The 17016-nt window shown below is 37.4% G+C and overlaps 1 protein-coding gene across 7 annotated transcripts; it reads left to right on the top strand.

Moving 5' to 3' along the window:
• The first annotated feature begins 34 nt into the window (after nucleotides 1–34).
• dnmt3ba (DNA (cytosine-5-)-methyltransferase 3 beta, duplicate a) lies at nucleotides 35–16647 on the top strand. 7 transcript variants are annotated; one of them, XM_079898054.1, is made up of 27 exons: nucleotides 827–928; nucleotides 1205–1334; nucleotides 1435–1580; nucleotides 1849–2047; nucleotides 2292–2333; nucleotides 2460–4018; nucleotides 4122–4290; nucleotides 5185–5253; nucleotides 5566–5618; nucleotides 6890–7021; nucleotides 7694–7771; nucleotides 8277–8426; nucleotides 8519–8626; nucleotides 8739–8868; nucleotides 10280–10402; nucleotides 10553–10597; nucleotides 11122–11201; nucleotides 11314–11426; nucleotides 11516–11699; nucleotides 12374–12458; nucleotides 12679–12824; nucleotides 13031–13121; nucleotides 13274–13422; nucleotides 13711–13796; nucleotides 13939–14008; nucleotides 14203–14321; nucleotides 14457–16647. In XM_079898054.1, the coding sequence occupies exons 1-27, from the start codon at nucleotides 884–886 to the stop codon at nucleotides 14596–14598; spliced, it is 4443 nt and encodes a 1480-aa protein (XP_079754180.1). In that variant the 5' UTR covers nucleotides 827–883; the 3' UTR covers nucleotides 14599–16647. The 7 variants fall into 7 exon arrangements, with proteins under 7 accessions (XP_079754177.1, XP_079754179.1, XP_079754180.1 ...); XM_079898051.1 differs by lacking the exon at nucleotides 827–928 and adding an exon at nucleotides 35–119 and having other exon boundaries at nucleotides 2292–4018; XM_079898050.1 differs by having other exon boundaries at nucleotides 2292–4018.
• The last annotated feature ends 369 nt before the right edge of the window (nucleotides 16648–17016 follow it).

Below are 17016 nucleotides of genomic sequence, written 5' to 3' on the forward strand. Positions count from 1 at the left end.
GGCTTCTACAGGCCAATCCTTGTCAGCACAATGCATATGTTGGGGGAAGCACTGGGGTGGACTAGGATACCTTCTAGACTGGGGAGTAGCGAGGTCTCCGGGACCAAGGTACAAATAAGGTAGGACATACTTGATTTTTTTTTTTTAAAGCACGTTTCGATTTATTAGTTTTTGTGGAGAGTCACGATTCTGCTGAAACAGTATTCATTCTTATGTTTCATTTCCCCGTACAGTTTTCGCTTCATGTGAGCGACCATTACAGCAACACAAAGACACACTGACAAAGACAACCGGTCTTAATACAATGAGAACGCGGATATGGCTTATGGAAAAAGTGTTTACTGAATTGACGTTATTTGCAAACATATATTGGACTGCATGTTAGCCGTTTACGTCTAGGTTAAAGCGACTTGCGAAGTTAAAATCGCACAAATGAAGTAAACATTTGTCTCGGTAGCGTGAATCCAATTGTTTTGAAAGTGTTCACAAAGACAACAAGAGTCAGCGACTAAATTATAATGCTATAAACCACTACTATTCCATCGTCATTCCACAAATAAATCAACCGCTAAACATCTAAATGCATGCTACTGGTTTTATTTCATACTTTAATTTAGATTTCGTGCGCACATTGTTTTCGATACACGGTGTATTAAGTTGTTGTCACAGGTTTACCCTAAAAGTGAAAACGACTTTTTTAAGCGCGCTGCATTCGCGGCAAAAAGTTACCCCGCGAGATTTTCGTAAAAAGTGGGGAGGAGTTGTTTTACTCAACACACTGACGCAATATAGAGGCTGTAGTCTTTTTAGTTTTGAGGAACTGCAATATGACTCAGACTAGTTAGGCTTCTTCAAAATACAAAAACCTTCAGTAAACTTTGTTATGCATCTCTATCAACTTTATGTTATGCATCTCATGTGTAAGAGAGTAATTTTGCATGATTTCTTATGCATTCAAATCTTTTTATCTCTTTGTCTTTTCCACATATACTATATAGGTGAACAAAAGGTGATTTATTACTGGTTTAGTGTCATATCTTACTCTCTGGTCTAAGAAGTGTAAGACATCAAACAACAAAGACTTCTCTATGATCTCAAATGTGCAATGAAATTGACTTTGGTTATAATTTATTGCTTCTGAATGTTGTCTCACAATCTATTGTTATTTTGTAAGAAAAATATTTTTTATTTTGCATTATGAAAGCATAAGATGGCTACAAATGTTAGTCTGGACCCGAATAGCCCCGATGACAAGTTCAGTCGCTATGACATTCTGTCCTGGATCAATGAAACCCTGCACACTAACTTTACTCAAGTGGAGCAATGTCGATCAGGTACTGTTTTGATTTTTTTTGTTCTGTTTTGTTGTTAATGTCTGCTTATTGACAACAGCTTTAACCTGAATTACATGATTATTATTTTTATTTTTTTTAGGTGCATGTTTTTGCCAGCTTATAGACTTGCTCTTCCCTGGCTCCATTGACATGAGCAAAGTAAAGTTCGAGTCCCAAAAGAGTTCGGATTTCATGCAGAACTACAGTCTTCTGCAGACAGCTTTCCGGAAATTAGGCATAACAGAGGTCAGATTTAGTCAGATAATGTATTCTATTAATCCTCCTGCTTATAAAATTGTGAATGTGTAAGGTGATGCAATAAATGACATCAACCATATCATTTATTTTCCTTATGTTGTTGCTATTCTTTTTAATCCCATACGTGCTGCAGAAATGATATGATGGATATATGAATGTGAATCTTGTATAAGAACATAATCTGAGAACTACAGTAGGTTGTCTGTCAAGCTCTTTACAGTACATTGATGTTCTCCATTTTTTATGTTTCTTTCAGTCAGTCCCTGTGAATGAGCTTCTTACAGGAAAGTTTAGACCCAATTTCACCTTTATGAAGTGGTTCAAGAAATTTTTCCATGCCAATGAGAGGCAAGGGAGGGACTACAACCCAGTTGAAGCTCGTAATGGTCAGGATATTGTACATGTAGATGACGCTGTTAAGTCTCCAAAATCTTGGAAAAGTCCACATGATTCTGGTAAGCCTCCATTATTGTCATTTCAGGTTTGCATTTAAATTATTCTTTCTTTTTTTTATTTCTTTTTTTTTAAGTATGATGACTTTGAATTATTTTATTCAATTCTACTCCCCTCATTCATGAATAGAAAATTTGCCTCAGTATCTATAATACATCAGTAGGACTGGAAAAATCAGCTCATTATTGAAATGCATACACTATTCCAGAACACTCACTGATGTAACTTGTTTTTCATTTTATACAGGGAGAGTAAGGGACGAGTCTGACAAAGACATTGATTTTAATGGTAGGAGGCGACTTGTGACTTATGATCCTAAATGGCAAAAAACCTTTAAATGGATCAAAGCCAGTCATATGGGAGACAACTGCGCTTACTGCACTTTGTGTGACCATAATGTTGTCCTACACGCAGGTTTTTACGATCTGAAGCGACACCAGCAGACTCAAAAGCATATGAAATTTGAGCTGGGAGGATTAAATTCATCTGGTAGAAAGCAGATTGAAGTCTCCATTTCCTGTAGTGAAACCATGCTGCTTTTCATTCAAACCCATTGCCTATCCACTTTACCCTCAAGGATCAACAAGGTCTCCCAACGTACTGCAAATTACATCCTCGGACTAGAGTATCCAAAGGACATTGTTTCTGCTTGTAAGCTGAACCCGTTCTGTATCTACATATATGGGCAGGTGCCACTTGATGTAGAGAGCGGAGAAAGGACCTCCTGCCATGTAGTGCTCGTGGGCTTTTTTGAGGAAAATGAAGCAAGGTACTGTATCCGTCTCCTTGATGTCTTTCAAGCTGAAGACTCCGTTTCTGGATGTTTACTCAATGTCCTCAAAAAGTTTGAACTTCCTGCTAGCAACATGGTAGCTTTCTATGTTAATGATCAGGAACAGACCTCAGAAAGTGTTGTGTTGCAAATTCGGGAGCTCAACCCACAGGTGATTGATCTTGGTGGACTTTACAGCATACCTGACTCTGCCTACAATGCTGGCCTAAAGGCTTACTCCAGCCAGGTTCATGAACTTATTGTCAACATCTACGCACACTTCTCCACTTGTTCCACTAGCAATGACAACCTCAAGATGCTGTTTGCAGGCATTAATGGACTAAAAGACAACAGCGCACCCCTTTCACACAGTTGTGAGGAGTTTTGTGTGCTCGTTCAAAGGATGCTTGGAATGTGGAGTGATTTGGTATCATACTTCACTTCCTGTGATGAAAATAACGATAAAGCTAAGGATATTTGTTCGCAGTTGGAGAACCCTAAAATTAGGGTCACCTTGATGTTTCTTGATCACGCTCTTGGTCCACTCCGTGCCTTCGGGCAGCACCTGCAACAAAGCAAAGGCTCTGTTCGTGCTGATCTTGTCCAGATCCTTCGAGAAGCAAGTGGGCTCCTACGTTCATATGCCTCCAGCTTTCTCCGCCCTCAAGCGGTCATACGCTACCTGAAGGAACGAGACCCAACCATCCTGGAGAACTCAACATTCTGTCTTCCTGCTACTGAGCTCAGTTTGGGTGGGGTGGTAGAAGACTTCATCTCTGCCAGAGAAGAGGACCTGGCAGAAGAGGACCTGAATGCATTTCATGATGAGTCTTTAAAGTTTTACAAAACTCTTACGACCTCTATCGCTGACAGTCTCCCTCTGAGCGAAAGTGTCTTGAGGGGCATTTCACAGCTCCTCAGCCCAGAGGGAAGGTTAAAGGTCACAGGAAAGAATATAGTTGACCTTGCTGTACAATTTGGCATCTGCTCCAAACCTGAGGATTCTGCTAAGCTCACTGATGAGTTCTTGGAGTATCAGCTTGTTGAGGATGAAGAAGACACATCTTCAACCCTTTCTGTGGAGCGATACTGGTGTAGTGTGCTCAAGACTTTTCCCCCAGCATCCATTTTCAAGAGGCTTGTCCACTGTCTTTTGGTTTTGCCCTGTCCATCTCTTGAAGCAGAAAAGATCTTTGCCCAGGTATAGAATACAAGTCTATATATCAATCTATGTCTCTCTCTATGCTCGTTCTATCTATCTGTCTCAATTAATTTCGTCATGTTCAAAATGGTTTTACTTACAGGCTGTTGAAAATGGCAATGCTCTTCAATGGGATGATAGTTCAGGTGAAAGTGACACCGATATAGTAAAGGAGCTGGATTCCAATGACGACTCCTCCGTAGAGCAAACTGAAGTTAAGATTTCACCCATCAGAAATGGGATGAAGAAAAAAGCCAGAAGCAGCACATCAGGTAAGTTGTCCTAAAGGTTTTATTTTTTTAAGGCAAAGCATAGACAATCACTGGTGAAAAAATTGCACCAAAACGATTCACAGTGAGAATGACGTATATATTCTCAGCCTTTGACATAGTCGGCATACCAAAAAAAAAAAAAAATGTACACAGACCATCTAATAAAAATGTAACCTTTTGAATTTTGGGTGCACAGTTTTTTTTTTTTATCAGTCCATCTGAACGCAAAATTGTGCTAGCAAGGTAAGGGCTACTACGATAGGAAGGGCTACCACTTTTTTCAAGATTCATGGCATTAACTCTGAAAGATATATTCAAAGTTGTGTTGCTGCTGAAAAAGTGTGGATCAGATTGGATCAGAAATGTCAGATAAGGCTGACAATGGATTTTCTATTCTTCATTGTGAAAAGCAGCTCAGTGATCACTGCCAAGACCACAATAGTCTGCCGCCAATATTTTCAAGTTTTCTAGATCCATTAATAGTGTGTGGCGAAGCTTATGCACAGCGGCTAAATGTGTGGTTCTTGAATTCTTCTTGGCCAGAATAAGCTGCAAAGTGAACCCAGCCTTAAGCCAACAACCAAAGGTCTAGCTCTGCAAGACTGGATCTGCATTGTCAAAATCATTCAAGCATTTGAAGTTGTAGAAACATCTTTCGGCTTGCATGCAATCAACACTGGTGCTTTTTGTTACTAGTAAATGGTGCTCCACAGATTATTATATTTACCAATGAATTGTCATGGATTAATTTAGTGCCAATAATTAACATAGTAAGTACAATAAAATTATCAAATTGTAATCTATATTATTGTTTGTATAGTGCAGTTAAAGTTCTATCCAGTCAGATCCAGCAGAGGCTGGTTAGATTGATGGAAACGATGTGCTGTTTTCCAGAGACGGTTCAACACTCAAGCGCAGTGAAGCCGTGTGTGGTGCGACTGGAGAAGATCACCAGTCAGAGAGGTGTGAATGAAATGTCCAGTTTAAGAGGTTCTAGAGCAGCTATAGAATAATGCTTTACAATCTCAAACGCTTCTCCTGGTGGCAAACATCTGTTGATCTGAACTTTCTTCCTTTGTCTCCGCTTCACACTAAATGCTCAAGAAAGTTGCTCACCTTTGCATTGAAATTACAAATGTACATGCTCTATTTGTCTGTGCTCAAAGTAATGTTAATTGTTGCTATTAGTGTTACTTGTTTTGGCACCTCAAAATAGATAAATTCATACCTGACTGTTCTTATTGATTTAACTGTTTACATTTTATTTTCCTGCAGAAATGGCCTTAAAGAAAGATGGAGCCGATGATGGCGTTAACACATTACAGGAGGTAATATTAGCTGGAAAAAACAACTATTAAATGTTTTCAGATTTGTTTTTAACCAAGGAATTAATTCCTTAGTGTCGTTGTAAAGAGTGGCCTGACCAATGTGTATGTTTTAATGGCTGATTCTGATACCGAAAACAGAATAGTGACATGTGAAGTCCAAGTATGGTAACCTATACTCAGAATTTGCATTTGACCCATCCAAGTTAGTGAACACACATTAGAAGTAGTGAGTAGTGAACACACACAAACACTGCAAACTGTGGACACACACATCTGGAGCAGTGGGCAGCCATTTTGCTGTGGGGAGTGATTGGGGGTTAGGTGCCTTGCTCAAGGGTACCTCAGTAATTTCCTGCCAGTACTGAGAATCGAACCCGCAACCTTAAAAAAAAAAAAAAGTATATGGAATACACTGAAATAATCTATATTTAAAGGGCTCCATTAATTTGATTCGAAAATACAGTGAAAACAGTAATATTGTTAAAATACAATTACAGTTAAGAATGTTTTCTATTTGAATATATTTTCAAATGTAATTGCACTTTATTTTAAAATTGCAAAGCTTAATTTTCAGCATCCATTACTCCGGTTGTGCTGCTTAATATTTTTTCTAGAAGACTGAATCATTTTCAAGATCCTTTGAATTAAAAAGCTCAAACGCACAGCATTTATTTAATAAGGAAGTCTTGTGTAACAGTGTTTTTCTGTCACTTTTGATCTATTTAATGTGTCACTGCTGAATCAAAGAATTACTTCCTTAAAAAAACATACTGACTCCAAACTTTTGAACGGTAGTAAGATTTTGACTAGACTGTTTGTAGATCTTGTACTGACATAAAGGGGAAACCAACATTCTGGGAAATGCACGAATGGTTATTAGCAATACTGATGAACGGGCCTGGTAAAAATACCAGTCTGTCACTAATTATTGCGTTTTACTGATCAAGCTTTTCTGCCAAAGTCTCATCATTGAATATGCCCAGAGCAGTGATTACTTTTGCTGAATTCTATCTTTCATTGTATTCTTGAGTTGATGAAGCAAACCAGGACTGATTAGGTCAACTTTAGTTATCACAGGGGGAAAATAAATGGACCGGTACACACAAACACATCAACCATATCACCAAACTAACCTCTCTTGATTTAACTTCTTTCATTCCTTCTCTACATATCTGTACTTTAGGGCCCTGTTACTGATTACTTTACTCTAGGAGTCATGTGATCTGAGTTGAGAGTATATGTAATTTGTATGCATATGTATGGGTCTATAGGGCTCTGTTAGAGGAATATTCGGTTGGGAGAGCAGCTTACGGCAGAAACCACTGGCACGTACAGTCTTTCAGGCCGGTGCTGGCACCTGGAGCAAACCAGCGAACCCAGACAAGGACAGCAAGCCAGAGGTGGTATGTACCTGCCCAGGTCAAGATTCAGTGCTCTGTCTGGCCTATCGCGGGTGTAGAGTGTCCGCCTTTCAGTTTCGTCCCATTCATGCTCTCTGTATTACATTGAGCTGTTTTCATAAGCAATAGATGCTGCTTCATGAATGTGTGCATGAGCCCTGTGGTTTCTTTTCTGGCTGGTAGATTATTCTTTGGAGTCTTATGTTCCTCCTCTAGCTATGTGTCCTTGTCTGTTTTTTCCTCTGCAATTTCAGTGCTAACATTCATAACATCTTTTCCATGGTGGTTAAATAGTTTCTTGTTTATTTTTATTATGCTGCATTGGAACAATATGTATTGTGAAAAGTGCTTTATAATAAATTTAAATTCATTGTATGCATGCTGGACTTACACACTAACATACATAAGTAAGACTGAAATGCTTGTGTATGAAGAATACACATCTTTACATGGGGTAACATTTACAAATGATTATAAAGTTAATCACTTCAAGTTTCAACGAGTCATTTAGCATTGTGGAAGCTTGCATACAGACAGATCCGCAGAGGCTTCATTAAAACTGGGTGTTGTATCTGTGTGTTTTCCACACAAAATGTTTACAGTCTAATTGCACTCACTTTAGATTATGTATGCTTCCTTTGTGTCTCACTAAAGTAACTGTTGTATTAATTGTAGGTGAAGAACAATGCTCGTTCTTCTGCATCGAATTCAACACTGAGCCCCAGACCTGGAAAGAAAGAACAAGCGTACCAGGTAAGTCTTCTAGGTTTCTAAATTTCTTTAATATCGTCATATTATTTTCCTGTTATCACTGTAAAGCTGCTTTGAAACAATCTTGTCTTGTAAAAAACTGCTGTATAAATAAAGGTGACTTAACTTGACAGACATTACCTATTAAGTAACTACAGATGTGTGTTTCACATGATCTGCATTGATTCATTAACAGACGCTGTATCTAAAGTAAATGATCTGTCACTGCATGTGTTCTGTGAATTCTTTTGATTACTTCAGGATGTGGTTTGAGTGATCACAAAACGTTTGAAACTTTTTAGCACTGTCCATTTGTGGCTGGAGCATCTGAAATAGAATACCGGGTGTAAATGGTTATATTATTTTAGGTTACTTTTGATTGCTCTGACAGTTGGTCTTACATGTTGAAGTCATATTCATCCTGCTTGTACAGTCATTTCTTAGTTGATATAATATGACATGCATGTTATGAATGTATGTAGTATTGACTTACTGTTTCCCTGTGCAGGATGGGAAGGGTTATGCCATTGGAGAGCTAGTGTGGGGAAAAGTGAAGGGCTTCTCTTGGTGGCCTGGACTGGTGGTGGCCTGGAAGGGCAGGACGCTTCCTGTGTCAATGAGGCGTGTAGAGTGGTTTGGAGATGGCATGTTTTCAGAGGTTAGTTTTTATTCTTTAGAATTTTTTTTTTCCTGCATTCTTCAAAAGATCCAGTATTTCACACTGAAGCATGCTTCTCTTGTTAATCTTAGATACATACAGAGGGACTTTTGCCATTTTCTGCATTTGCAAAGTGCTTCTGTAGTAAATCCTATGAAGGTCTACCTACCTACAAGAATGCCATCTACCAAATCCTGGAGGTACAGTGGACAGATACTTATTTAACCATTCTCATCTACGGTTGGAAATAGAGTATCAGTTCTTATTTTATTCTCATTGTAATATTGCATTTATATTGTTGTTCACGTGTAGTTGGCAGGTGAGCGCAGTGGGAAAACTTTCCCCCCCACGGAGAAGAAAGGGGAAGAAGTGAAAGCCATGCTAGATTGGGCATTTGGAGGCTTCCAGCCCATGGGTCCTGATGGGTTTTTGCCTCTTGTAGGTATGTACAAAATCTAAAACATACCTGTGATTGAAAAAACAAAGCAATTGGTAATTGACAGCAATTTTGAAAGTTCATAATGGGCCTTTTTACACCTGGTCACTTCATGTGTTGTGATCAAATAGCTATCTGATTTGTTAAAATGTTCCATTTACACATGGCCACATAAATGTGTCTGCAAAATTTAAATCCGACCTTTAGATCAATTCTATGTGCAAATTTAACGGAGTTCACGTCAACAAAAGCAACAGATATTAGCTGCATTTTATTTATCAGCTAATTTCAAGATCAAAGACCGTGATAGTAGAGTGAGTGGTAGGATAATTTAGTCACACTACTTTTAATGAGGATTTTGTGTTTAGGGTCTGCGACTTCTTTCATTTGCGGCAGTTTGCACGTCGGCTTGTCAAAGAGATACTCAGCTACTCATCTGCGGTTATGAGTGTTGCAGTATACATGTCATTTAGTCTTTAACACACTCTCACGTTTATTTTTGTTTATTTTTTGGAGGAATACAATTTACATATGTGGTTTTATCAATAAGATGCATTTAAAATGTCTGGTTTTGTCTGAAATGTGTCTCAGACCACCTCCTTAAAGGGATAGTTCACCCAAAAATGAAAATTATCCCATTATTTACTCACCCTGAACTAGGTGTATATGACATTCTTCTTTCAGACGAATACAATCGGAGTTATATTCAAAAATGTCCTGGCTCTTCCAAGTTTTATAATGGCAGTGAATGGCTGTATGTCTTTGAAAGTCCATCAAAGCGCATATATTCATGATTAAAATGCTCCACGCGTCTCCGGGGGTTAATAAAGGCTTTCTGAAGTGAAGCGATGCGTTCGTGTAAGAATATCCATATTTAAAACTTTATCGACTAAAATAACTAGCTTCCGGCGGACGGCCGTACGCATCAATTTACGCCAAAAGAGTAACCCTTGAACTTGACGCACAACATAATGACAAACGCGGTTGCCCAGCCAAGTTTTGAACCACGAGAGAAAATCAATGGCGTAAACCATGGCCGTCCGCCGGAAGCTACTTATTTTAGTCGATAAAGTTTATTCTTACACAAACGCATCGCTTCAATTCAGAAGGCCTTTAGTAACTCCGATTGTATTCGTCTAAAAGAAGAAAGTCATATACACCTAGGATGGCTTCAGGGTGAGTAAATCATGGTCTAATTCTTTTCATGATAAGATAGCTATCCGATTAAAAAAAAACTCATGAAAAACCCCAGGTGTAAACAGACCAAATAACATAGAGTATCAAAAGTGACACATTATAATGAAAATACAATAATTGTGTGACTTCAAAATGTGACTTCACATTGATCAGAAATAGGATTATGCACAGATGATCTGGGTTGATTAACAAGAGTTCCATCTGCTTTTCCATTTCACAGACAGCTCTACCAGTAATAAAACTGAGTCGGATTCCTCTGTGTCTGATTATCAGCCTCCAGCCAAGAGGAAGTATGTCTGCAAGAACAGACCGTCCAGACCATCAACTCAGGTGTACACCAGAGGTGAGTTATTTCAATCTGCATAGAGGTCAGAACTTAGCATAAATCATAATAGCATAAATCAGGTTTCTATCTCATATAACATTAACACAAAATTGTGTTTGTATAATTTGGAAGGAGGACATAACCCATGTTTATTCCCTTTCTCCTCAGATCAAATGGTCGATGAGGTAACTGTTAAAGGCAGAAAGATTGAAGGTGAGTCACTTGTCTTATTTTATTTCTATCATATTCATAAATTGAGCTAATTATCAAAGCTATTCCAGGGCTCAACAATAATTAAAAATATTGTTTTTCCTATGAGGCCAATCAGAAAACCTGGAAATGCAAGGGAATGATAAAATTGTGGTTTTCCCAGCCTGGCAACATTATGGGAATTAATAAAAGGTCATAGGAAAATTGTGGAAATATAGTTATGGCCAGCTTTAAAATATTTAATTAAAATGGCTTTTTTAAAATGAATATATATAAATATTTAAATTATTAATAAAACACTAAGAATAGGCACGTCAATTCATTGGTCAAAAGCTGTAGAAACCTGTTAGATTAAATTTGTATGTGCACTTTGTATATTTTCACTGCTGCCACCACAATAAATCATACCTTTCATTTTATTTTGACTTAGTTTTGCCTTTGGGACAATTCTTATTGCTCAGTCCTTTACTTTTAATCAATTGCAAGATAGTTATACAGAATGTCTGTTCCCATGGCTCTTTCCCCAGATTTCTGCCTGTCCTGTGGAACTGACAACGTTGAAATTATCCATCCTCTCTTCAAAGGAAGCCTTTGTTTTAAGTGCAAGGTGTGATTCAAATCTTGTCTTATCTTTTCGGTACTGAATCACAAAATGTATATGCTACTTGCTTTTGCTGGCCAGAATTTCATTTTCCATGTACGATTGTGTATTTGTGTAGGAGAACTTTACAGAGACGCTGTACAGGTATGATGAGGATGGCTATCAGTCATACTGCACTGTGTGCTGTGCTGGACAAGAGGTCATTCTCTGTGGAAACGCCAGCTGCTGCAGGTGTGAACTCAAACTTACACTAACTTAAACCTTAATGTCATGTAAACCATCACAACAGGTTGTTTTACTGTCCTTTTCACTCTGTTCAGATGTTTCTGTAAAGACTGTCTGAATGTGTTGGTGGGACCGGGCACATTCGAAAAGCTGAAGGAGGTTGACCCATGGAGCTGTTACATTTGTCTGCCCTCAAAGTGCTATGGTGTGCTCAAGCTCAGGCCTGACTGGAGTGTTCGTGTCCAGGAGTATTTCGCCAATAACAGTGCCTTTGAATTTGTGAGTGTCCGTCTTATCCTTCTTGTGTTAGATGTCCAATTTGTATAAAGAAAGAGATACACACTTAATACCCCAGTGGCACTCTTTGCATCTTGTGTTCCATCTAGTCCCATTTGTATTTTGCGATTTATGTTACCATTCAAAAGTTGGTACAATTTTTTTTTTTTTTAAAGAAGCCTCTAATGCTCATGAATGCTGCATTTATTTGCTCAATAATACAAAACAAAAATACAGTAAAAACACTAACACTGAAATACTATTACAATTTAAAAGAACTTTTTTCTTTTTTAAAATTCCTGTGATGACAAACCTGAATTTTCAGCAGCCATTTCTCCAGTCTTCAGTGTCACATGATCCTTCAGAAATCATTCTAATATACTGACTTGGTGCTCAAGAAATTAATATTCTTGTGAAGACTTGTGAATATTTTTTTTTAGAATTCTTTGATGATTAGAAAATGCAAAAGAACATTTACATTTAAAAAACTTTTGTAACAATGTAAAATACTTTACTGTTCCTATTTGCATCCTGGTTGAATTAAATAATCAATTACTTTCAGAAGAAAGAAAAAATGTACCGCCCCCAAACTTTTGAATGGTTGTGTATATTTGGGAAACATGGAAAAGCAGAATGGTGTATTAATACAAAGAAAACTGTTTTTGTCCTTGGTTTAGGAGCCACACCGAGTGTATCCTTCTATTCCAGCTCATCAGCGTCGTCCAATCAGAGTCCTCTCCCTGTTTGATGGGATTGCAACAGGTCTGCTCACTTCAATATTTCTAGCCAAAAATTACAAATATGTCATAATGGCAGGATATTCTTCAATGATTCCTCTTTTTTGTTTTGCAAAACAGCACTTATTATTTTTTTGGCTTTGTTTACCCTAAGGTTGGTGCAATAGCAATGCATCGTGGGAGTTGAAGACAAAAACAAGGGTGGTTTTTCATACTTGCGTCTTTTCTTTTTTTTTTTTTTTTAGGCTATCTGGTTTTAAAAGACCTGGGCTTTAAATTAGACCGCTACATTGCTTCTGAGATCTGTGAAGACTCTATTGCGGTCGGGATGATCAAACATGAGGGCGTGATTGAATATGTGAAGGATGTCCGCACCATCACAAGGAAGCATGTACGTATTGAGAATTATCGAATAAACTATGAACTACTTCACATTCTTCGTAGACATTCTTAAAGTAGTATAAGGAATTTGACGCATAACCAGATTTTAAAGGCTAAACTTTGCTATTTTAAAAACACTCTTTCTATCTGCGAGAACGAAAGGCTGTCACTGTGACAAGATCCCTTTTAAAGTTCCCTGTTGTCACCATTTTGTAGCTGGCGGAGTGGGGACCATTTGACCTCCTGATCGGTGGAAGTCCGTGTAATGACCTGTCCATGGTGAATCCAGCCAGAAAAGGTCTTTTTGGTAAGATATAATTGAACAGAATTAAAATTGAACAGAATTGTGAAGTTTTTGGTACATCTGAGTTTGGTCTTCTGCATCAGAAGATATTTATATAACCTAATTATAAAAAAAGTAATTTATTTTGTTTTATTTTATTGCTCGTCTTCTTTTAGAAGGCACAGGTCGGCTGTTCTTTGAATATTACCGCATGTTAACCATGATGAGGCCAAAAGAGGATGACGATCGTCCATTTTTCTGGCTCTTTGAGAATGTTGTAGCGATGAGTGCCCACGACAAGGCTGATATCTGCCGTTTCTTGGAGGTAAAAACTTTTTGTTTTCAGGCTTACACATTAAGCTTAAATTTCGGGGGAATTTTCTTGGGCCATTGTCAATATTGTGGCGATGTATGAAGCTCATCTCGCACACAAGTCACTTTCAAACCATGCAGCTTTCTGTTTGAACTTGAACTCAATGCAAAATCTGTGTGGGGAGATCTTTCATACCATACATTTATACATGCTGTTGAGGCAGAATTCCTTTTCGCTGAGATGAACATGTTACTATTTTTGATGGTTATATTAAATTCTTATGCATTTATCTGTTTCCAGTGTAATCCTGTGATGATTGATGCTGTGAAAGTAAGCCCAGCCCACAGGGCCCGTTACTTCTGGGGAAATTTACCTGGAATGAACCGGTATAAATTTACGCGCACACACAACCACACATACCTTTAAAACACAAGCATAACTTTCCAAGTATGGAAATGTATGTGTGTTCAGTAATAGATGAATTCATTCAGATTAATGTGACTGAAGATTTGATTTTTGTGTTTTTAGACCACTTGCTGCTTCACTGACTGATAACGTAGATCTGCAGGACTGCCTGGAGGTCGGACGAACTGCAATGGTAAACGGACTTATTGTATCTTCTGACTGAAAAGTTTATGTTTCGCTCATGAAATGAAAGAAATGCACAAATATAAATTTTCATTTGTAGTTACTGCTTATTAGTCCTAGAAGGTGCCACAAATTTAGGCACAACTAAGATGTTCTAAGAATCGTCAAAACTTCTTTCCTTTTAACAAATGATTTAATCATCAGTTCAACAAAGTTCGCACTATTACCACCAAGTCCAACTCCATCAAACAAGGAAAGATGGGACCTCTACCAGTCACCATGAATGGAAAAGAGGACTACCTTTGGTGCACTGAAATGGAGAGGTCAGATATCTATTTATTTATATGTTTTGGCCTTGTCAGGTTTGCATACAGTAAGTCAGTGGGTTTGTTTAAAAAGCTGCATGAAAGTTGCTTTTGACAAAATGACTGATTTTGTATTCCTGTCTGCACTTTCAGAATATTTGGGTTCCCAAAGCATTACACAGATGTGAATAATATGGGGCGGGGACAGAGACAGAAAGTCCTTGGGCGGTCCTGGAGTGTTCCCGTGATCCGACACCTCTTTGCCCCTCTAAAGGATTACTTTGCTTGCGAGTAAAGCCATCCTCTGGCACTGGAAGGTCCAATTGGAATCTCTCAGATAAATGAATTTGATTTTTTTTTTAGGTTTCTGCAGATTCTGACCTCACAGAATATTTTCATTTTTAATGTTGCATTTTTAAAAAATCTGTTCTGTTTTAAAAGTGTTTTATCCTGAACAGTGATCCTTAGAATGCACAGACACTTTTGGATCATATTTCGAACATCATAAGTACTGTCGTTTTTAACTTGTGTGCTTTTAAAGTGATTTAATGCTGAAGAGAGCCACACGATTCTCCACACACTACCTCAGTGCCACTCTGTGATTGGTTCATTGTCTGGAGGAATGCCTATTTATAATTTAATGAATAAATTAATATTAGTTCTGTTTAGTTTATCTAAATCCAATTTTAACATGTCAGCTTTTTATATCACATTTTTACATCAGAACTTTTCCTTGTTTAGGAATGTCCTGTTGTTAAACATTTACATATTTTTTTCATAATGATTGGAAATTTTGTCATTCCACGGTGCTGTTTTTATAATATAGAATGTTTGGCCACTGGACAACTGTACTTAGTCAACACTTAAATGTTTTCCTATTTAGTATCATTTATTTAATTGAAAAGAATGTTCATGCACACCCGTACACCATGTATTCAGAAGCACAAATGTTGTCTGTGCCATTATAGTTTAGTGAAAGCCTTGGGCTGTTGATAGATTTGAGTTGAGATGCATTCTAAAGTTTTACCTTTTTAATGCTGACACAATTTGCAGTGTGATCCAAAATTTTTAGGACTACTTTTTTGCCTTGAGCTAGCATTTTAGACCATACTATCTCATCATTTTACAATAAACAGGTCATCAATCCTTAGAATTAAGGTTGCAACACATCAGTTCAGTTTGCATTTTTACCCCATTTGTTAGCTGTACGCACTTCCGATTGAAAACTGTTGGCCTTGAGCTGATGGTCTAAAACTGTGGTCACTGAAGCATTATTTAGTGTTGTTTTTAGTAAGGATTTAGCATACCTCAATATCTATGTGAGAGTTAGTCACTGCATTAACGATGAGGCCTTTTTGTAGAACATGATGCAATGTGAGCAAGGGCTTAAAGAATAAGTGCCTACAAGTGGATAGGCTGTATGTTTTCGTAGGACAAATGATTTTAACTGATAGGACTTCAGATTACATTAAAGGGAATAATTCTAGCTTTGCATTTGTCTTGTGCAAGTGTCTAAATTGTATCTAAAGTCTCAGAATACATTTCACTTTCCATTGTGGTCATTGAAAACTGTCAGTGTGAAATTTGGTGCTTCAAAATGTGTATAAATTGTTTTCTTTCTAGTTGTTAATCATGTGTTTTCAGCATTATGCAGATAGTTGTGTTTGTGGTTCTGACCTTGTCACTGGTCAAAGCTGATCTTTAGCTTTTTAAAGTTTTTTTAAAACATGATACCAATTGAGTGAAACTTTAGATTGATTAAGTTTGAGTACGGCATGGGCCAGCTTGAGGTGTATGTGTGAGCTTTGGTGAAAGATCAGTAACTGGATTACATGTCTTGATTAATTTTCGATGTCTACTTGTAGCAAAGCTTTAGAAAATCCCAGTAAGAATTGTGTTGTTGATGTGTTATATGTAATTGTTGTGAAATGACGGTCTGTGTGTAGTTTCGAGGTGCAGTATTGTCTCGTTAGAAATGACTCCCTCAGGTCTTCTCAACACCAGCAGGCCTCATAGGATCTCATAGAATCATGATCTTTAATGTAACACTGATTATTTTTATTCAATACTTGTGAACAGAATATACTATATATTTGTATCCTTGGAATTGCCCTTAATACCTCTTCTTTTCTGTTGAATGGGTCTTTCAAAACCCATGTCTTCTGGTGCTAAATGAAATGCTAATTATGTCTGTAGATCTAGGATGTTTTTCTTTAACTGATGATTGACAAGACAGGTTTTGTTTAAATAGCTTTTGATATTTGTTATAGTCTGCTTGCCTAACTTTAATATTCCATGCTTGTACTAACATCAGTGATGAAAAATAAATTTCACCAACCCTTTGTATCTGTCTTATTTTCCAATTGATATGGTAATTTAAGTGTTTTATCAACCCACAAAACTAAACATTCAGTCCTCCAGATTAAATGTGATTTCTACTCGCTTTGACTTCAATTAGGTTGCTGGTTTAGTAATGTGCTTAGAAGTGAGAAATGAAATATTTAAAAAATACTTAAAAATTTAGTTTAATAAAATGAATATTTAACAGAAGTTAATAGAACAGATAACCTAATTGGGAATGGGAAATATTGATTTTTTTTTTATTTTTATTATGTGTGGGCTTGGAAAAGTCATGGAAATTAGAAATAATTTTAAAAGTGTAGTCACTAGTATATATACACACATATATACATTCACTACTGACTATATATAA

The sequence above is a fragment of the Squalius cephalus genome, assembly GCF_949319135.1.
Source record: "Squalius cephalus genome assembly, chromosome: 16".
In the NCBI taxonomy this organism is placed as follows: Eukaryota; Metazoa; Chordata; class Actinopteri; order Cypriniformes; family Leuciscidae; genus Squalius; species Squalius cephalus.